The 21,603-nt window shown below is 50.5% G+C and overlaps 1 protein-coding gene across 1 annotated transcript in view; it reads left to right on the top strand.

Moving 5' to 3' along the window:
- SMAD6 (SMAD family member 6) overlaps positions 1-21,403 on the top strand; it is a 41,527-nt gene extending 20,124 nt beyond the window's left edge. The window contains exon 4 of the mRNA XM_086757500.1: positions 20,501-21,403. Coding sequence (XP_086613626.1) covers positions 20,501-21,042 — 542 coding nt within the window. The 3' untranslated portion in view covers positions 21,043-21,403. The remainder of the gene's footprint in view (positions 1-20,500) is intronic.
- Positions 21,404-21,603: the final 200 nt, after the last annotated feature.

The raw sequence follows: 21,603 nt of genomic DNA, 5'->3' as shown, positions 1-21,603 counted from the left end.
TCTCTTCCCCCCATGCGGGCTGCGAGAGGCACGCAATGAGAAACAGCTGGCTCGCAACGTGAATTTCCCCTTGGAGGCAGGAGCAAGCTGCGCGCAGGGGCCGGGCGAGGGCGAAGCTGGCACCGCGTGCTCAGCCCCCGCTCCTCGCTGCCGCCTGCCTCTCCCTCAGCCTCCAAAACCCTTTTTCTCCTGGGTCTGTCCTCTTTGAAACACATGGCGTTTCTACGCCTGGGGTTTTTGGTTGGCTCCTGGAGCCGTCGCACAGCGGAGCATCGCCTGGGTGCCAGTGCAACCGGGATGCGGGATGTGCCGCACGGCTTTCCAGCTCGCTGCGGTGGCTCGGCCACCTCCGGCCATCGCAGCACAAGCTTGCTTTGATTAGAGGCTTGTTAAGACATGGTGCTTATTTGTTTCTCAAGCTCTTCTGCGGGTCGGGCTGCATGGTTGTGCATCCCTGGGTTCGTGTGTTTGCAGCGTGCTGAGCACGGGAAGCATCCGCTGGGATTTTGAGCCGTGTTTTCCACCCGGTTCAAACACCCGGGAAGGTCTTAGGCCGTCAGAGGATGGCAAGGCAAGTTGAGGATTTGACTGCAAGCGAAATTGGTTAAAGCATTAACAACTGACACCTCTCTGCTTCATTAAGTACCAAAACGCCCGCTCACGTCCATCCTTCAGTGCCCCGGAATGGTGCAGGCAGTGCAAACTGGAAAACTGGGGGTTGTAGCTAAAACATAACATCAGGATTAGTGGCTCGGCTTGGGCTCCTCACCTAGGCAGGGATCTCTGCTGGCTCTGGTCGAGCCCTGCAAATGGCAAAAGGAGCCCCAAACGGGAGCTGGCGTTTCCCTGTGGAATCGAGCATCCGAATCCCAGTGCAGTGCCTCATCCAGCGGGGTGCTCTGATGCTTCCCGGGCCGCGAGGATGAGCCGGATGGAGCCACCACGATCTGTGCGGCCCTGTGCCCTGGCTGGAGGAGGGCTCAGGCGGTGCTGGTGCTTGATGAGAAAATAAATAGCTGCAGTTGGACCTGATGAAAAAAAGAAATGCAGCTGCAGTAGGTAAGGGCGAGCGCAGTTACCCGTGGTGGTTTATTGCCTTAACAGGGAAGGAGCATTTCTTCAGTGCCTGGGTGAGTGCATTCACCTGAAGGAAACAGCACGGGCTTATCTCAGAGCTTTTATTACTTAATTTCCCCTTTAAAGTTGCATTTAATGCTAGTGTCATGTGAATAATTGTGTAAGGCATGTAAGATGTAGGCAGGAGAAATGGTTTTCCAAAGAGCTGTATCCTTATCCCGTCTTAACAGAGGGTACGGGGATGGGACTGCGTCTCCTCAGCGTGACGCTCCGGTGACGCCGCTCTGAGCGGTGCGGAGTCGTACACCACTGGAGACTTTGGTGATCTCCAAAGTGACTTGAATCGGTGCTGCAAAGGAAGCACCGAGCGTTATACACAGACGCAGACTTGAAGTACCAGGTCACCCTGATACCTTAAATTATTTTCCTCTGTTGAGATGAAGCAGACTGTGATGCGGTGAGAAACTCTCACCAATTCATCATTTCAGAGCTTCAGAAACACAGTGTTTCTGGCTGGCTCAACGTAGCAGCTCTCAGCAAAAGGGGTGATGAGAAAACTCTGCCTACGCGTGCCGGGATGCGTACGTGCCCCATGGAGCGCTCTGGCCGCCGCTCCCTTTCCAAGGTACCGTCCAGCCCGGCGGCGTTCTGCAGCAAGGGGGGAAAATCAAGGCTGGGTTTTTGGAAATAAGGCGACCCAAGTGCTCCCAGAGCTGTGCCTCTCTGTTTTGAGTAAGGTTGTGGGTGTTTATTTGAGGGAAGAGCAGCTCAGCCAAACATCCTGCTTTTAAACTCGACATCGCAGCAGTCGGAAAGATGCCTGCGGCTATATTTGTGTGCAGCCTCCGACTGCCGCCGTTGCGCGCTCTCGTCCCTGGGCACGGATGGGGTTTGCAGTGAGGGTTTAGGAATGGGCTCCCGTCCTCTCGGGGTTTCTGCTGCGTCAAAAGCTGCGATTGCCGCCTCTTCGCACCGGAGAAGCGCCGGCTGTCGTAACACACGTCTGTCGAGATGTCCGACCTCAGGCAGGGAGCTGGGTGTCTCGCAGGGCTCTGAAAATCCCCCCCGCTCCCAAAGGAGGGTGTTGGAGCCCTGAGTTTTGAGACAAAATAAAAGGCAATGGGAACTGCCAAGTTCAAGGGGGGAGATCTTGGTTTTGGGTCAAAACCGCTGTGGTTTTTTTTTTTCCCCCTTGTTTCAATCTCAAACGCAGCCCTGCCAAAAACTTGGCTCAGCTTCGCCAGCAAAATTAGGAAAGTATTTATGTTTCGGGGTTTGTAAGGAAACGTGAAACCAGGTGAGTTTGGCCGAGGCCGGCCTCTCGCCGGGGAAGGTGCACAGAGCTGTATCTTAATCTTGTATCAGCCTCCTTGGTTTTAGCAAAGCTGGAGCATGCAGATTATAGCTGTAAAATGCGGTCGGGAGATCTCATTTACCTTCTTCAGGGCATGGGAATGTGCTCTGTTCTTAGCAACACTGAAAAAGACTGAAGACATCCTTTAGTTACGTAGATGTAGCTAAGTGCCACCAATTACACATCAGTTTTGTGTCTGCAGGTAGAAGGATCCACTAGTGTGTGTTCATTTCCAGCTCACTTTCGTGTCCAGAGTAATCCAGGAGGACGACACATTGCCCATAAGATTGGAGTTCTGTTAGTGATATGCTGCTTTTGTGTGTCATTAAAGAGCTGATAAATTTTTGTGCCATTTTGGTGTTGTCTGGGAGCCATCCTCACACTTAATCTTGGATCAGTACGGATGTCCGCGTCTGAGCTGTTCTTCTGGATACTTGAGGGCAGTGAGCAGGGAGAAAGAGCCACTTGTAGGGCACAATTCATCTGCTCTCCAAGGAAGAGATCTAAAATCGGTCAGAAGAGTTGCGCCCCGAAGTTTTGCATCGTTCACTGCTGGGGAGTGCAGCCGTGAAGGTCTGGGCTTGCTCGCATGGACCCAGAATGCCGCGATTTATCCTTGCGTCAGCCGAGCCAGCGGAGGGGATTTGGGTGGTTGCGAGACATGTGAGAGAAAAAAAAAAATTATTTTTAAAAGGGGGAAATGTACTGCACCAGCCACTGAAATGAACAGCAAAGTTCTCCGCGACTTCAACCAGCGCTGGAGTATCTCCATTGTTTAATAGCGGTTGGGAGCATGATGTCATGGGCAGAAAATAGCACCTGTTGTTATCAGAGTAAAAGTTTAATTTCTTGTGATCTTTTCCTGGGCTGCCGCCCCTTCCAGCTTTCCCCGCGGGAACCTGCGAGCAGATCTCCAGCCCCTTCCTGATTGTTTTTCCAGCTCCATTACACAACGCGCGTTTGTTTGGTTTTGCAAATTGGTCATGAGCAGTGTCAATAGCTGGAGATACACAGAAAGGAGAATGGACTTTATTTGGGTTTTAGGGCCTTCTGAATGAATAGTGCCAAAATAAATACCGCGTTTTATACCGGGCCGCGCTAAGTAAACAGCCCTGCGAGCTCGTGGGGAGAGGTTCAGTGGAGTGCAGCGGGGGTGAAACCATCAGGGTACCCTGAGCGTTGAGCGGGAACGGCGATTCATGAAGACGAATGTCCCCTTGGGTCCGGGTGTTGGTTTTTTTTCTTTAATGATGGATTTACAAGGAAGTAAGAACACAAGGGCTGGTAACAGCATGCTGGGTCACTTAGCCCAGTCTTTAGAAACTGCATTGTCTTTATCAAGCTCTACCTTAGAAGAAGTTTTTCCTCTGCTACTGCTGCGTTGTCCTGCAATAGAAACCTTTTCGGTGTTTATACTCTGAATTGAGTCATGGCAAGTTTATCCACATTGATTCTGGATAGGAGAGGGCAGGTTAGAGCTTCATTGCATCATGGGACTTGAGCATCACGCTTCATGGTTGCATCAGTTGGACCTTCTCAACAAACTTGAGGACTTCAGATGGGCACCTCAATGAATGAGACAGCCCAGGTCTGTGTGCTCCGGGCATGGCTCCATAGTCACTTCAAGGCTTTCCCAGCATCTCATGTCGTGGCGGCGGCAAGGCGCTGGTTTCTTTGCCCTCGCTTGGTGAGATGCTATCACTGGGAAGCAGGAGATGGCCAAAGTACCTGTGGCCAGACTGTTCCATTGGATGCAGTTGCATTATTAGAAGAAAGAATTGCACGCAAATTTTAAGCTTATTGGAGCTGTTTCGTGGCACCGGTGGCAGAGCCATGTTCCACGTTTGGATGAGTAAGGCTGACTTCATCCCTGACGGCAGACTGGAACAGCCCGAGCGTTTCTAAAAAAGACAATTTGACCGCCCAGGCCAATTCTGTTCTGAGGTACAGCTGTCTAAAAACAACCACGGTGAAGTCAGTGGAGTTACTCTGAATTTCTAGTCAATATTTGGAGCCAAACCTGGCTGTCCCCCCGTGCAGCGTGGAGGAATTTATCTGTAAGAAAAAGAGGGAAATATGATGGTGGTTGGAGAATAAGTGGGTGTGGGAGAATGAGAGTCGGGCTACCCTGCTCAGCGTGAGTTTTTACTGTCCTGCAAGAACTTTCCCTTCAGAAACAGGTTGTTTCAGATGACCATGGTCGCTTGCTGAGGGCACTGGATTATGATAATAAATAAAAGTGAACAGTGCTTCTAGAAATGCGAGGAATGTGAAAATGTTTAAATGATTTAGTACAAGAAAACTTCATTTAAACATTTAATCGAAGAATGCGCTTTCATCTTTAAAACATGGGTGTTTGAACTCCCATCCAAGTGTTTTCCGGACTTTCTTTGCACTTCATCGTATACAGCAGAAAGCTGGGCTTCGCAAAGTGCATCAGCTTCCAGTGCCCTGTTCCCATTTGTTGTTGTCCTTGCCTCAGACACACCTGCGTGACAGTGGAGAAGCCATTCTGGGGAGAAACCTGCTAAACGTGTTACTTCCTGCGTTAGATAGGAAGATCTGCATTTATTTTGAAAAATCCAAGCTGGGAAACACCATGTTCAAGCGAATCTCATGAAGCTGTATGGCTTTCCGTATGGAAACCACCCTGAATCCAGATGTGTCAGCACATCATCTTTTTTTTTTTTCTGTGATGCGAGGGAATACTCACCACTGAGCAGCACATCTCTCCAAACGGCACCCGCTGGAGCGGCGGCGGCGGGCGATTTCCACTGGTTCCGTGGCAGTTCTGTACCGGTGAGGGATGCAGAAGTCGGCTGTAGTGACCTAGGCTTTGTTTCAAACCTGCCACATGGCATTCAAAAAAAAAAACAAACATTTAATTCTCGAAATGGGTGCGTATTAGCAGATGATTTCGGACTTACATAATATCTGCCCCGTGACATTAAACCTGGTGCTGCATTTCCAAGAGGAAAATCTCAGGGCTTCTGCCCATAGTGCTGACCACTGCGCAGTAACCGTAAATAGATTTTTTTTAAAAAAAAACAAAAAAACAGTGACATTGGAATTACACTGACTGCAGTAACTTGTTGCTGCACATAACCACTCTGTGTTTTGGGGTGAATAAAGCGGATCAGCTTAGTAAGATTATTTCCCTAAGATTGTGACCTGAGGGCCCCTTGGGTCCAGCATTAGCATTGGAAATGTCCCTGTTTGTGTTCTTAAAACCGTCCAAGCATGCGCCGCTGCGATGGCCCGCCGTGCTCTGATGGGGAGATTTATGCTTCCTAAGTACATTGTAAAAATTTTATAAAGTAGCTTAAATATTTACACAATAAGCATTTAAGGAAACAGTTATGTCTCTAAAGGAGCTGCTGATCCTTTAGGTCCGTCAGACCATGGCCGTGGGGTTTTTTTTTTAAACTGTCTGACCTCCAGGAATTTCTTTTTTTTTTCACCTGACTGTTTTTAAGCCGACAAACAAATGGAAACTCATACACAGGAACCTATAAATAATGTTAATGGCCTGGCTTGTATCCTCAAAAGCCAGGAAATTTAGGAACATGACGGCGAGCTGGCCCTGCGCTCACCGAAGGGTGGAAGGCGTAGCTGGGAGGAGGTGGTGCCGAGGACGCCGCGGGTCCTGGGGGTGACACGTGCGTGTCCCCAAACGGGGAGGCGCGATGGCCGCGGTCGCCAAGCCCTGGCAGGAGGCACCTCGCTGGAGCTGCGGCAATTGCGCATGCAAGGTCTCCTCTCCGTGCAGGGTTGGATTTATGACTTACAGCTTTGGCGGCTCCTGCCACAAGGTTTAGGGGTTCAGGTGGTGCCAACATCATGGTTTGTCGGTGGCTGGTTTGGCACGGGTGCTCTTCCTGATGTGCAGGGCATCCAGGACACAGGCACGGTGGTTTTTGGGGAGGCATGAGCATCTCCAGCACGTTCATCCTGTCCTTGCAATTACTCCGGTTTTATTTTTTGCTTCCTCCGGCATGACTGCCTGTTATTCAGCCATTCCCTCTCACCCCGCGCGGGATGGATGTCCCCTTGGATGGCAAGAGGGGACAGCCCGGCTGAGCTGTCTCACGCAGGGTGGGCGCCGGGCTGCTCTCCTCCCCGTTGGCACCCACCGCCCCTTTCTTTGCGCTTCCTGAGATGGATGGAGTTCATTTTTTTTTTCCCCTCCCGCTCGCACGGCAAACGGATGTTTAGATCAGAAAGGAAACAGGATCGCTGTTTTCTCGGCTCCGCATGTAGCAAACAGCCCTTCAAAATAACTCAGGCCTCGTAAGTGCCAGGAAAAATAGCGAAGCCAAAATGTTGTAAGCAAATAATCGGTCCTTCTGTGAGAGGTCTCCTCTTCAGCTCTGAGTTTGCATATCACATTGGTTGTTTTTAGGTTTTGTTTTGAGGTTTTGCAGTTGTTTTCAAAGCAAACTGAATCAGTATGTGCCAGGCGAGAGATTTTACCAATCCCAGAGCGCTGCTTCCAGGTGATTTCTCTGCGACAGCAGAGCTTTTGGGCGAGAAACGGCAATTACTGTAATTCAGCAGCTGGTATTTGGGCCCCAGTAGCCTGGTGCTGGGTGTTCCCCAAGAGGAGGTGGTCCCAGCAGACGCAGCGGGAGCCCACGCAGCCGGGCAGCGCCTGTCCCTGTTCCCTGCGGAGGATTTGGCCGGCGCTGTGGGAAGAGCACATCCTCCCCATGCAGCCCGGCCCGGCCCGCCTGAGTCACCCCGGGCAGGAAAGGCGCTCGGCAGGGTCGGAAAACTGGCTGGAAGGGCCGGCGATGCCCTGCCTGCTCCCTACCTGCCCTCCGTAGCAGGACACATCCTGGCCCTTCTGGGATTTCGTTGGGATTCCCAAGCCAGGAGCCCAATTGCTGCCGCCCACCCTCCCTCTGGCACCCAGATCCGACGGGCACCCGTGCAGGGCCACGCTGCCCGTGCGGGATGGGGTCGGTGCCGCCAGCCCTTCCCCGGGCGCCGGCCCCGGCTGGCTCCCGGTCGTGTGCAGGAGAGCAGGATGTGTTTAAAATGTAGAAAGTGATGAAGTGTCGCCCGGACTGAGCTGTTTCCCAGACTCGCCGCCGTCTTTCGGCTGCTCGGCCTCCGCCAAAGGGCTCGCTCCGTGCTGGCTTGGGACGGCGGGCTGCAGCCCACGGGGGTGTACCCGGGCCCGCCTGGCTCCGAGGCCTCCACAGACGTTGTCACCCATCGCCCGCACCACCACGCAGGGATCCGGCTGCTCCCGAGGCGGAAAACCCTGGATTTTGCAGGTTTGGTGGGTTCGGTGCGGAGGATGCGGGGTCCCACTCCCTCTTCATCTCCCTGGGGACGAGCTTGTTAGCGTAACGACTGCAGACACTGTGGTGTGCTGAGGCGGGAAACAGGTATTTTTTTAAAACTTTTTTTTTTTTTAAACTTTTAATTTTATTTTTTAGTTTGGAAATGCAGCCTCTCACAGCCATGCTGTCACAGTTAAAATAAGGTTTAAATTACAGGGCTGGCTGTGGCTTTTTCCCTTTCTTTCAGAATTTTTGCCAACTTGCAATTTACTTAATGAAATCCTGCTATTTCGTTTAACGGGGATATTTTTTGCAGATGTTGATTTAACCCAGCTTTATAAAATATGTGAACTGTGCAGTTTCTTTCCTATTTTTAACAATTTAAGGATTCTAGTGCAAGAACTTGACAGAGTTTATAACGTCGATGGCGTTGGTTTGTTTGCACCCTGCAGATACCGAGGTTGAACGGTGAGGCTTCCACATCATCCACAGCCCTATCAAAAATTATCAGAAATGTTGCAATAAGGAGCAAAAGTTGTCCAAAGTGGGACCTGTGTTGCTCGTTGGAGCTTTATGGATGTACTTCTGCAAAATACCTGGCCCTGATTTTACTGATTTTGTACTCAGTTATTCTTCAGGGTTTTGGGGGGGGGTTCTTTGTTATATGTGTGGATATTTTATATATATAAATATGTGGATATTTTATATATATCTGATGCATATAGAATGGAGAAGAGAAATGGGTCTGGTTTAGGCTGCGGACAGGCTGCCTTTTTAATGTGTAATATCAGGCGCATTTCCCCCCAAAATGCCTTACTTTATTTTTTTTAAATCGATTTCCGTTGAGGGGAGGGGAGGAATTTGCTGTTTCTCTTTCAGTGCTGGGCTGTGCTGAGGGTGTGCAGTCTTGAACTCGTTAGCCATAACGAAGCGTTCACATGCTCCGTTAATCTCCCTGTCCTTGATTTACAAAGAGCCCGACTTGCTCTCCTTCCCATTTTCCTCCCGGTGGGAAGGTCGTTTTCTGCGGGACTTAATTTGCAGAGTTGGTAACTGCAGCCTGCACGTTCCCCCCCGAAACGTCCCGTGGAGGAGTCGTAACCACGAACCCTGCATGGACCGGTCCTGAAGAGGTTATTTTTAGCTTTAAATTTCAACTGCAAAAAAAGATGAGAAAGATGAGAGCGTGTCCAAGAAAGGTGGGAGCGTTTTTAGCCTGAACGAAGACCCTTCTTGAGCTCTGCTCATACACACACAAATTATTTTAGCTGGGTTATATCGAATACGCATTACTGAAAATCAGGAGACCCGGAGCTGATGCTGCCCTTGTCTCTGCCGTGCGTCCCTGGCTGTGTCCGTGCTGAAGCTCGTTAATCCTTTTCTCTTGAACATCCAGAGTGAAGCTGGAGTGTTGGGGTGCCTGGGATTTGTGTTAGTGCAGCAAGACAGGATGTATCCCACGGAGCTGTATGTGTATTTTGGTTTTTTCCTATTTTTTTCCCCCTTTTTTTGTAAGAAACTGTGGTTTTTAGAAATGAAAACAAGTCCTTCTTGGCCAGGGAGGGTAATTAGCATGAGTCACCTCCACTCTCCATGGGCAAATACAGGGTTAGGAATTTTGTCATCTGGGAGATAACTGAGAAGATACTTTGGGGGATTTTGGAGGCCACACATCGCTGCCTCGCTGGGCTGCAGTGATGCTTGCGCATGTTGTGGATTTCATGTGAATACGTTGGTTTTCATCCCCCATTCCCCACTTATCCCTTGCACAATTTTCTTGCATATAAATAGATTGGCAGCGCCATTGCAGGGAGTATGAAAACAAGAGGTATGTTTGTTCTTTGGGGGTGATCTTACCCCAGGTTAGCAGAAACGCACACCCTGTGCTGCATCTGCTCCTCCGCGTTGCTGATTTGTGAATTTTATGGAAAAAGAACCAGGAGACCCCTCCCACTGCATCCCCTGTGGCACGCAGACGGCACAAGGGTTATTATCTGCGGCACTCGCCGTGGTGTAGGTCCTCCTGCAAAGAAACCGCCAGCACGGCATCCTCACTGCCTCAACCGGGAATGAGAGGGACAGGCTACGGGGCTTAAATCCTGAGATGCTTAAGTCATTGTTTAGTCTTGGCTTTAAGTGGGAGTCAGAGCCTGTGGATGCTGGCCACGAGCAGTTGTCAGCAGAGCAAGCTGCTTGCTTGGAGTAAGGGCTGGAATCGACCCAGAAAATGTTTACACATAAATAGATGAACTAGCTATCGGAAAATCTGGCGTGTGTGGGTGCACACGCATCCCTCTGCACGTTCCTCCAGGCCCGGCTGCGGCCGTGCAGATGCGCGTGCGTGTGCGAGCAGGAGGGCAGGAGCCATCCCCCTGCTCCCTTCCAGCACCGCGAGACCTGAGACCTGCCTCTGCCTCGCTGGCCGCCCGCTCCATCCTCATCGCTTTTAATTCCTCTCCACCACATACGAGCCCCAAGACCTCCCCGTCCAGGTTTATCCTTTCAGCGTGACCAAACTGGCTTGCACACCAGAGGGTTTGTTTGCTTGCAAAGGCCACGCTGGCACCCAAAATCCTTTAATTCCCTCTAAAACTTGGACAAATCTGCCACGAGCGAGGGCTTGAAGCAACCACAGGCAGCGTGGCGTGCGGTGGCAGCTTGCTTAGACAGCGGGTCTCGGGGAGGGCTTTATCGGGAGAAGGATCTTGGGCTCCGGCCAGCGAGAACAAAGCCTAAATTTCCATTTCGCTCTCAGCTCCTGTCTGCTTCCCATATATGTGAGGGCCCTGATACCATGCTGAGAAAAAAAAAAGCCTTTTTTAAGGATGCTTGGGGAGAATTATTGGGCAAGGGGAGGCGTCAGCCAGAGCGCTTTTGAGGGGCAGAGGTTGGATTGGGATGGGGGACCCACAACCGGTCTGGGTACCTGCAGGGATTTGGGCTGAAAGCCCAAGATTTTTGTTCTCCCAGAGGTCCCAGGCTGGGATCTCGCCACTGCCCGGGGCCGGACTCTGCACCCAGCCGGCCAGCGAGGAGCAAAGCGGCTCCTTCCCAGCCCATACAGAGAAAAACATTCGATGGGCTCCTGCTCGCGGCCCCCGGGGAGCCTCCCCAGCCGGGCACTCCTCCGTCACAGCTTGTTTTCCAGGTCGGTGATAGCTTCCTAAAGCTTTTGCAGTCCTTGATATTCGCAGTGGTATTGGCATCGAGCCGACAGACATCTGCCTCCAGCGCCTCGGTCTTCTCTCGAGGATGCTGCTTGGGGCCGCGCGGCGTTCTCGCTTCAGAGAAATCAGGGTGGCCTTGGGTTTTTGCAGCCCGCTCGCTGCTTCTCACGTCGTCTGCCTCCGCTCCAAAACCCCGTGGCTGGTTCTCAGGCGTAAATCCGATAGAGGTGCGATAGCGGGGTGAGGCTGGCTTCCTTTTCACTCCGGAGGGAACGGCTCGGGCTGGAGCACAATTGTAGGCTCTCAAAATAGATCCGATGGTGACGTTTAATTTGGTCTTTGCTTTGATTTTCCTCCTAGGGAAGCATCTCCGCTCATTTTCTGGTTAGTAAAAATAGAGAAGTGCAGCAAAGCTGCTGCACTCGCAGGCTGCTTCATTTCCCATGTCCTGTGAGAGCTCTTAAGCCCAAAATTTCCAGCTTTGCTGGCGTTTTGGGGAGCAGATTTTGCACGACCAGCCTGGGACATCTGAAGGAGGCCTCATGCAGCGGCACTGCTGAGCATTCACCTTCTGGAAATGGTGAATTTTGTTGTTAGCAGAGGGAGCTGAGCTGAAATTGGGGTTGGGGCTGTGCCGAGAGCAGGGTGAGGTGGTGATGGTGTGCGGCCCAGCTGGGTGGCCTTCGCAGGACAGCCCTCTGTGTTCTGAGGAGCTCAGTGCTCAATTATCTAACAACCAGAGGAAAAAAGGCCTTTGTTTCGTTTTGGTTTTTTTTAATCTGCTGCTTTTCCCTGGAGCAGGCATCGGTGTCGGGCGTCCTGTGCTGGTCCTGCTGCCTGATGCTCTTAGCAGGCGTGACAGCACAGGGAGCGGGGAGGCTCGAGCATCTTCAGGAGCATCTCTGCAGTTGCCTCGGCGACGTCCTCACCACCTCAGCGTCTGGCTTCCCAAAACAGCGCCGTCACCTCGGTGTCCCCTCCACCCTGGCAGAAACCCCTTCGTTTAATGCCAGTGTGAACCAGGCGGGGCTTTGGTTTGGTTACAGCCCGAGCCGTGCGCCTCTGGACCGTCACCCTCCGTAAGGTGATTCCCAGGCTGAGCCGGGAGCCGAGTCCAGCACCGACGTGCTCCGCCCAAGAGGCGTGATGGAGGTGGAAAATGGTGTTATTCCTGTTTCTCTTCAGAGAGACCTACTAATTAGTTTCTGCTTCTAAAATGCTTTGAAGTGCTCAGCCGAAACTCCTCTATGAGCAAAAACTATTATTATTTATTTATACAGTTTTCCAGAGTCTCTCCTGCACCACAATGCTCCGATTTGCCGCAGCGCTGGTCATTGAGCAGGTTATCTCCCTGAGGGCATCAGCCGGTGTTTCTAACAGCACCCAAAATTGCTCTGCGGAGCCGAAACGCCTTCAAAAGGGAGAGGAGAGCTCAGGAGATCCCGTGGGATTTGGCCGGCCCAACTTCTGCCCACCGGCCCAGCCCACGTCGGATGCGGTCGGCGTAGCCGGGATTGCAGCAGGCGGCCCTCGGATTAATTAATAGCGAGGGCTGGCGCGGCGCCAGGCGGGAGCGGCGCGGGGAAGGGAGTGTTGGACATTGCGGCGGCGGCTGAAAGGGAAATCTGCCGTCGGATGATTTATGGGGTGATTTCTCCTGGATTCTCAGGGGAAGAAAAAATATTCAGTTCTTTGGAGGAGCTGAAAACATGCGGGTTCTCAACTGAAAAATGAAAAAAAAAGAGGATTTTCTTCCCCATTTTTTTGTCCCAGCATCGCCCACCCTCGCAGAGGGCACTGGGGGAATGAGCCGTCTCCCCTCTGAGTGGGGCCAGTGCTTTGCCCAGCCGGCAGCGAGAGGCAGAGGAAAAAGCAACCCCACCTAGACGATGCTCGGAAGATTTTCGGCAAACCTCCCGAGTTTACAGAAAATCAGTGGAGACCTTTCCCCGGCCTTTTGCCCCATGTCTTTCACCAGCTCGTTTCTCTCCCTGTTTTTTCGGCTGGTTGAGGTACAGGGTGGGGACACTGGGGATGCTCACGGAGGTGCCAGGCACGACCCCAGGATTTTGCTGGGCTTGGGCTTACCCAGGGCTGGTTTCCAACAGCAGAGGAGTCTCAGCCAGGTTCTGGTTGATGACAGGTCTGGTGCTTTCATAATTGGCAGCCGGCAGAGGTGATTACGTTTTGGGCTCCTTTTGAAGATGTATTTACATTGTTGTGTTAACTTTTACACGCCGGGGATAAAGCCAGGTTACATGCGCAGCCCGGGAACTTAAAAGCGATGAATGTGCCTGCGAAAGCCGTGAGCAGGGGAGGCTGAGATTATATGGAGACTGTTTGACTCAAAAAAAAAAAAACAAAACCAAAAAAACACCTAAATCTCTGAAAACATTGGCCTTTAGAAGTAACACATAAAAATGTCAGTGAAAAATACCTGAGTTGGGCTTTTCCAGTTTTCTTACTTTTTAGGGTTTTTCACCCTTGGCTGAAGACCTTTGTAAACCGTGCAGGGGAGCTGGAAAAAAAAAACAACCCTGCTAAAATACCTTAAAATCGTGTTCTGGTCTGCGTATTTAATGGCCAGAGAAGGTACATTAGAAACAAACTTCTGGAATTCAGCTTGAAATGAAGCTGACTGGTGATGGCTTACAAATTTCTGGGCAGAACTAAACATGGCGTGTGTTTTTCTTTGAAGGATATAAAAAAAATTTGCATGAGCTGATGGTTTTGCAGAGTGGTTTCTTTTATGCAGAGAAAATTGTTTTCATCCTAATTCTTGGCATTGGCTCCTGTCCTGTGTTGCTTTTGTTTCCTGGGCTGCCATGGAAATGTCCCCCTTTCCCCCCCAGGCCTCTCCACGCGCCTCCTCCACCGACTCTGTTGCCCATCAGACCCCTTTTTTGAACTAATTTAATTAATTAACCCAGCGCAAGTGTTCTTCTGAGTTAATCATCTACTGGGTTAACAAATTAAATCGGCTCACGGAGGAGGCTGGGGAGCACCAGAGCTCTGCTCCAAGGTAGAGGCTGGAGGAGGAGGAGGAAGATGCCTCCTCCATGGTGGGTACAATAGCAGTGAGGGCTGTTCTCCGCTGTCTGCGGTGCTTTCTTTGGTGTTGGTTTTTGCTGGATGAGTGAGCTGAGCTGGTCTTCATGGCTACACAACAACCACATGCGATGTGAGGAACATGCTAGGAGCTGTGCTGGAGCTGGAGGAGTTGAGACTCCACCACAGCAGCAGATTAATTTGTAATATGAAATCACACTCATTTTATAATTGAGGTATGAGCTGGGCTGAATCTTGATGTCTCCGTCAGCAGAGCAAAACTGAAGTCTGGGAGGGAGTTGGATGCTCTGCACTGGGAAGTTCTAGACTGCTGTTGCTATGGCTGACCTCAGTCATTGGCTGGGGAGCTGGTGACAGCTTTTCGGGGCCTCCGTGAGTCAGGGGACGAGTTTGTCTTGGTGAAAGCTTGGATTTTTAAGGATCTTCAGTTGATTCTAGGCCTTAATGAAAAGGTCCAGGAAGAGCCTAGGGCTGTCCAGCCTCCTGCTTGCACCCAACTGCCATCTCCTAGCATGAGCCTGTTGTCCTGTCGTAACACACAGCTTCCTGCTTCGTTGGAGAAGCCAAGAAGTAATTCAAAAAGGGGACTAAACTGTCATTGTCCTCATCAGGACATTTCCTGACTTTTGCTTGGAGAACCTTCTGCTGCCTCCACTCCTCCAATGTCCCCAGGGCCACTGCAGGATGGCAGCCCAGGTCCTGCCCAGCCTCCTGCGTTCCTTTGCTGGTGGGCTTGGTATGTTGCCTTCAATACATAATGGTGGGGCCAACGTTGGCGCGTTCCCGTGTGCTGACAGAGCGGCTGTGGCCAAGATGTGGCTCACCGACAGCTGCAGCTCCTCCAAGGGTCAGAAAGTGCCTCCAAAGTCCTCCCCACGAGGATGGACAGACGGGTGGTGGCCAGTTTGCAGCCATGTGTCCCCAGGGCGTCTTCATGGAGGAGCTCTGTGCTGGGGACAACGCTCAGCTTCCCCGGACCCGGACGGGCAGGGTGTGGTGCCAGGGGTAGATGGTGTGGTGCCGGGGTAGATGCCGTGGTGCTGGTAGCAGCGCGGGGGCTCCAGGGGGCTGCAGTGATGCATTCCAGCTGAAATTTGTAAGGCAGAGGTATTTTAAGTATATTGGCTTAACGAAAATGGCTGTGAGCTTTGCTGGGGCAGATTGACAATTAATTTTTTTTTTTTTTTTGCAGGGCCATAAAAATTCCATTTCTGCTCTGGAAAGTTTTAACCCTTTCCTTACCCTGGAGCTTGTTGCTAAGGGCATTAATGGGGAATTATTTTAACCGATGGCTCCCTGGTGTACTGTTAAAAGAGTTTTTGGAAATGTGTGTGTTCTTTGTGCCGGGCTTTTTGTCTGGACCTTGTTCCCAGTGACCTGTGTATGGCCATAACCATGCTGCTTGCACGCTCCTACGTGTTGAGTAGTAGAAGCATGGCATGTGTACTGCAGCAGAAGGGAGAAAAAAGGCTGAGCATGTTATCTGAGAGTGTAAAGAATAAAACTGGAGAAGGTCCTTGGCTGTTGAGAAAGGATGTCACTGAGCTCCATGGCCAGAGGAGGTTAGGCTGTCCCGTGACGCAGGAGTACGGGAGGGTGGGATGTGAGAATGAGGTGAATATCTTTTGAATATCCCACTCCGTCTCTGCAGGCGTTCAGATGGACGTTTGAGTCCCCGTCACTCTTGGAGAGTGCAGGGATTTTTTTTTTTTTACATGTATGATCTTCCCTGTGGGCGTCTCTTAAATGAGTTTTAAAAAACCCATGAGCGTGGTTTGGGGTTGGGTGGGGAAAGGGGAGCTGGCGTCACCCACTCCTCATGGAGGTCTCTGCTCAGAAAAACGCCGCGGTGCCGCTCGTGACTGTTCCCTCGGGAGTCCATCCAAAAGTGGGAGCGATCCTCAAAGCACTGCAGCAAACTTCCCTTCCCGCTCCCGTACGGAGCAGGATTTCACTTGCAGCCGTATATTGCGGGGCTGTTTGACCTGCTGAGAAGAGGTTTGGTGGCTTTGGAAGAGCCGAAACGTGAATCAGAGTTATTTCATGGGTTTTGTGATCTGCCCATGTTTTCCATCCTGCTTTCAAGTGCAACACCAAGCAGTGGGACTGCGCAGCATTTTGTTTTGGAAAAAAGCATCTTTCTATTCTTTTAATACACTGCTTTGAACTTTGCTGGCATAAAACACTGTCAGATCACAAATAATCTAAAACCTTGAGTTATTTTCTTTACCTCCACGCTCTGCAGGGAGGGAAAGCAGCAGTGCTGCTAACACTGTCAGGATTTTATTCCCATTCCCAGATTCCTTTTGCCTGAGCCCTGCCAGACTCCTTTCCCCATTAAGTTCTGGTTTTGATTCTCCATGTTGCTTCCTATCTTGTTTTTTTTATCTTAAGTTGTTTGAGTTTCCTTTTGGATCTGTCTGCTGTGAGGCATCGCTGCAGCGGAGGGAACGGCGACGCAGAGGAAGGAGTAAACAAGAGCCAGAGTTCCAGCCCGTCCATCTGATCGATAGAGGTGGCTTTGATGGAGGAGATAGCCGTGACGCCAGCCTCAGTGTAGCTGTTAGAAGTTGGAGCTGCCTGCAAGGGTAGTTGTTCAAAACGCAGCGTATACCATCGAGGGAGGGGACTTAAATATTTTCCTTTCTTCAAAAAGAAAGCCAACAAGCCTGCCTCTGTTCAAGCAGAACGGGGGAAAAAAAAAGAAAAAAAAATAGGAAAAAAAAAAGTGGGTTTTTTTGTCTGTGCATAAAGGGCAGTGTGGAAAAAGGGGAGGAAGAAGTGGAATATTTATTTAAAAGGCAGAGGACATGCTTTTCTGCCGGCCGCCCCTGCTGTCTGCTGAGTGGTAGTGGCTAATAGCTGGAGGCGAAACTGAGACTTGGCAGGGGATGAGACACAGCGCAGGCCCCCTTCTGTCAGGGCTTGCTGAAGTGCTTGCTTTGTGTCAGGGCTGCAAGCTGCCTTCGTCCTTTCGGGATTTGGTGGAGCGCGCTGGGAGATAAGGCACGGGGCACGCAGAGCGAGGCGGCAAAGGCGGCGAGGGATGGGGCTGGGGGAGAAGAGGGACCTACTGAAAGTTTTCTGGAGGCAGAGGTTTTTCGGATGAGCCTTTTGAGCGTCTCCTTTCGGGGTGTTTTGTTTGGCCACAGGCAGGTTGCTTTTGCAGCTGGTGCATGGCTTTTAAAGCCTTTCTTCACCCCTGGCCAGGAAAAGTGGGGCGGAAAGGAAACTTGTAGCTGTTTGATGATGTGCAATCGCCTAAAACTCACGTCCTCATCCGTTTGAAGGAGCACAGGACATTTCCAGGAGAGCTTCGAGCTGGCAGAGGTGTCAGTGCCAGGCAGGAGCTGTGACGGGGTGACAGAGATGAGAAACACATTGGTGGGGGGGGTTTCACCCCCCAAAAATGCATGTCTGGATGGATTGGCTAAAGCTCATGCCATAAAGTGCGTGGAAGCGATGTTAGTAAAGGATTTTAGATGCGTCAAAGCCGGAGGTGTGAAAGAACCATCCCCTGTTTTCAGCATGTCTGTATACTGGTGACTTTACCAAAAAATATGCTGGTTCCTGGAAAGCAGAGGTGGCACCAGGGTGGTGGCACCTACAGCGAGATGTTCCCGTAGAATAGACAGGTGCTGGTTTCCTCCTGCTTGGCTTCCCCTGCCTAGGTAGGTGAATGTGCAGTAAGCCACGGGAAACACCTATTTAAATGTTTATTGCTGACCGTTCCCCTAATTAATTCAGCCGATGGGGAGACTTGAGGTTTGAAGTTGTCCCGTTCTAGTCTATAAGGGAAATTCGGGGGCTGAGTGGTAGTTTCTAAAAAATGTAATAACAAAACCAGCTTAGCTAATGGGCATGCAGGGCTCTGCGGAGGCTGGGAGGTTAAACAGATGCAGAGCTCGGTAATTGCTACCAGCCTCCGGCCCCGGCAGATGAAAAGCTGTGCGCTTGTCTGTAGCCCCCCCAGCATCACCCGAGTGGGACAACAGCAAAAGTTAGCGTTTGAGAAAAGGTTTGGAAAGGCACTGGGGGCATCTCAACTGTGGGATGTCCCAGGGGAAGGATGATTGTGGAAACGGGACGCTGTGGAAGATGTACTTGCACGTGAGGCTCAGTTGCGCGGTACCTCTTCTTTCTGCTGTTGTGTCATTTATGAGCAACATCTTATTTCATCTCTTGAAAGAAAATCTGGAATAATTTGCCATAGTGCGTTTTAAAAAGCAAAATGTGCTGACCATCTGCACGGTGGTAGACCAAGGGATGTTACCAGAGAAGGTCAAAAGACTTCTGTCCATGACAAGCTGTTGATTTCAGGGGTTTGTGCAGACGAAGCTAAGGATGGTCTTGCTTCAGTAATGTTCGATTAGATAAGAGTGTTTGGGTCAGATCTGTGTTAATGCCGTAAACTTGGTTAGCATCATTTTTGCAACTGCTGCAGAAATACTGTGAAGAGGTTCTGAAACTTCTCAGCACCGGTTTAATCAAAGTTTCTGTTCTTGGTGTAGATCATAGTGCATCATACTGGTGTTAGGCAGTTGGGGGAGTTTCTAACCCAGAATTATGTTTGAATCTTCTCTTCCTTCCCTGAAACTTCATGTTTGCATGGCTGGTGCTTTGCAAGGTGTCCTGAGATACTTCAGGAAGAGTCAAGTCCAGTCAAAGTATTTAACGATGTGCTTGGATACAGAATACCCATCGCGCGCTTCCCGATGACGGCATTACCCTTTCGGAGCAGTTGGGTTGTTTGTTTAACTCCTGGCAGTCCGGATGCAGGAGGGTTGTTTGAGGTGGCAGAGGAAACACAGCTATTGGCCAGAGAGTGAGAATGGGGAAAACTCTTTGGTTTTGCTGATTTTTGTCATTAGCAGAGTTCAGCATTAGGATGAGCTCATTACAGGGTGACTCTTGAGTGGTTTCCACTGAGGATGGCTCGGAAGCACGGAGACACGAAGACCCGTCGGTGCCAGTGGGATGTGGTGGAGTGTCCCACAGGGAAGGAAAATGGTGTTTCATTTCCTAGTGGGGCTGAAGTGTCTGCTTGCTGCGGGGTTTCCTTCTCAGCTCTGGATAAAATGTGCATCAAAGCTAAAAGGGGCTACTATCAGCCATGCTGGGTCCTAAAAATTATTTAAACACATGATAAGGGAGGAAAGGGCCAATCTGGCATTTTGGAGGTGATTTAGACCTGTGATGGGTGAAGGGGTCGGTGCAAGACGATGAGCATTGCCCACAGCAAAGGCCATCCCTGCAGCATCCCGCTTGCCCATCTCCCCTTCCCGCCTCTGCCTCCCCTTAAATTTATATAGTTACAACTGAAGTTAAACTCTAACAAAGCCGCTTAATTCAAAGATCGTTAATGGGGAGGAGAGCCCCTTCTCTCTAGGGTAATTTGAGCCTGAAAAGAAATGGGGCTGTAGGGCCGCGCTTGAAATCCGGTGCGTCAATAGGGTCTCTGAAGCAAAATAATGGCATCACCCCGTGTGAGAGTTAATCAGACATGATGGCACGAAGGCAGAGGGGTCAGCAGGCCGCGGGCGCGTGATATATTGTCAGGGAGCTTAATGCCAGGCACGGAGCAGGGATGGCTCAAAACAGAGCTCCTTGCTTGAAATCCTAGGGTGCTCACCGAATTCACCGGTGTGGTAGGAGCAGGAATGATGCTCAGGAAGAGGTTAACTCTCTCGCCCTCTTTGCGGCTCTTTCAGGGCTGAGAGTTCCCATCTTCCTTTTGGAGGCATAATAAATTCTGGAGGCATCATAAATTAAACAGGTTTCTGGCAGTCTGTTTCTCTCCTGTCTTCCTTGAATGTAATTCCTAGAAAGAAGAGACGTTTCTCATTGTTTCTCATTGTTCCGGAGAGAGTTCCAGTGGCTTTGTAGGAGGACATGTATAGTTCATAGCAACTGCTCCCCCTTGGCATGGAGTGCCTCCTCAGATTTCATGTTCCCCGTGGGAACATCACCACCGCTGTCAAAGAATATTACATAGCAGAGATAACTGTCGAGTCAGTCATCCAAGCGCTTCATGGTCATCCCCTGTGTTTCAGCTCAACACAAGCTGGCCTTTGAAATTGGAGGTACACGCCACAGCGATGCTGGAGGAGCTTGGGCACCCGCCAAGCTCAGGGGTGGCTGAGCTGCGGTGGTACAGTATCCATTGCGAGCTGTTGGTGGTAGAAATGCACGTGTCTTGAGTACGCAGGATCTCAGCTGCTGGACACAGGATTGAGCACTGAATTAGAGAAAGAGGCGTTGAGCTCCATGGGAGCTGGTGTGTGGCCCACGGGGTCACCAGCCTTTGCTTGAGCCTTTTTTCTTGAAGACATTTGACATAATTGAAGATGAGTTTTGGGTTGGAGAGTGGCTTTGGGTTGAGCACGAGCTTTGGGTTGAATACAGTCTTCAGGCTGAACACAGGTTCAGTTCCCACCTGAGCAAAGCCGATGAGTGGGAAGAGCCATTTGCTTGCCCTCCATACCTGTCTTTTCCCAGGCGGTCACAGCAAACCCTGACTCTTCCTCTGCTTTCCCCCACAGATGCCAGTACGTCGCCCGATGCCGTGAAGAGGAGCCATTGGTGCAATGTGGCCTATTGGGAGCACCGGACGCGCGTCGGCCGCCTCTACACAGTGTACGAACAGTCTGTCAGTATATTTTATGACCTACCTCAAGGAAACGGCTTCTGCCTCGGACAGCTAAACCTGGAAAACAGGAGCGAGACTGTGAGAAGGACTCGAAGTAAAATCGGCTACGGGATTTTACTTAGCAAAGAACCAGACGGTGTGTGGGCTTACAACCGCAGCGAGCATCCCATCTTCGTCAACTCCCCGACACTGGACATCCCCAACTGTAGGACTTTGATCGTGCGCAAGGTGATGCCAGGCTATTCCATCAAGGTGTTTGACTACGAGAAGTCCTGCCTCTTGCAGCACACGGCTGATCTGGATTACGCGGACGGGCCCTACGACCCGAACAGCGTGCGGATTAGCTTCGCCAAAGGCTGGGGGCCGTGTTACTCGAGACAGTTTATCACGTCGTGTCCTTGTTGGCTGGAGATTTTACTCAGTAACAACCGATAACGGTCAGCCTCCGATGAAAGGAAAAAGAAAAAAAAAGACACAGACTATCCCAAATATCATCTACCTAGATTTAATATAAAGTTTTATATATTATATGAAAATATATATTATACTTGTAATTATGGAGTCATTTTTACAATGTAATTATTTATGTATGGTGCAATGTGTATATGGACAAAAAACAGAAAATGCACTTTGGCTTATATAATTCTTTCAATACAGATTTTTTTAAAAAAGAAAAATTATACAGCAAAAATAGGAGAAAGCCCTAATTTTGATGTATGGTTTTTTGAAATATTATTAATACCCAGACAAAAAGCTAATACCAGTCACTCATTGATAATAAAGTATTCGCATTATAGGGGGGGGTTTAATTGTCTTTTTTTTTTTTTTTGGCCCCCCACTGACTGAAGTCCACAGCAGTGTCTGCTTGGGCGCTCTGCAGTCAGGGGGAGGTTTCCAGAGAGGTGACCGCTGTCTCCCATCTCGGCCAGGAGCCTTAGAAAAACAATAAATGAGTTGCTGGAAGGCTGCAGTCATCTCCAAGAGGAGGGTAAATGA

This window comes from Chlamydotis macqueenii, chromosome 12, assembly GCF_036417535.1.
Source record: "Chlamydotis macqueenii isolate bChlMac1 chromosome 12, bChlMac1.mat, whole genome shotgun sequence".
Lineage (NCBI taxonomy): Eukaryota > Metazoa > Chordata > Aves > Otidiformes > Otididae > Chlamydotis > Chlamydotis macqueenii.
This window is presented reverse-complemented; position numbering and strand designations above follow the sequence as displayed.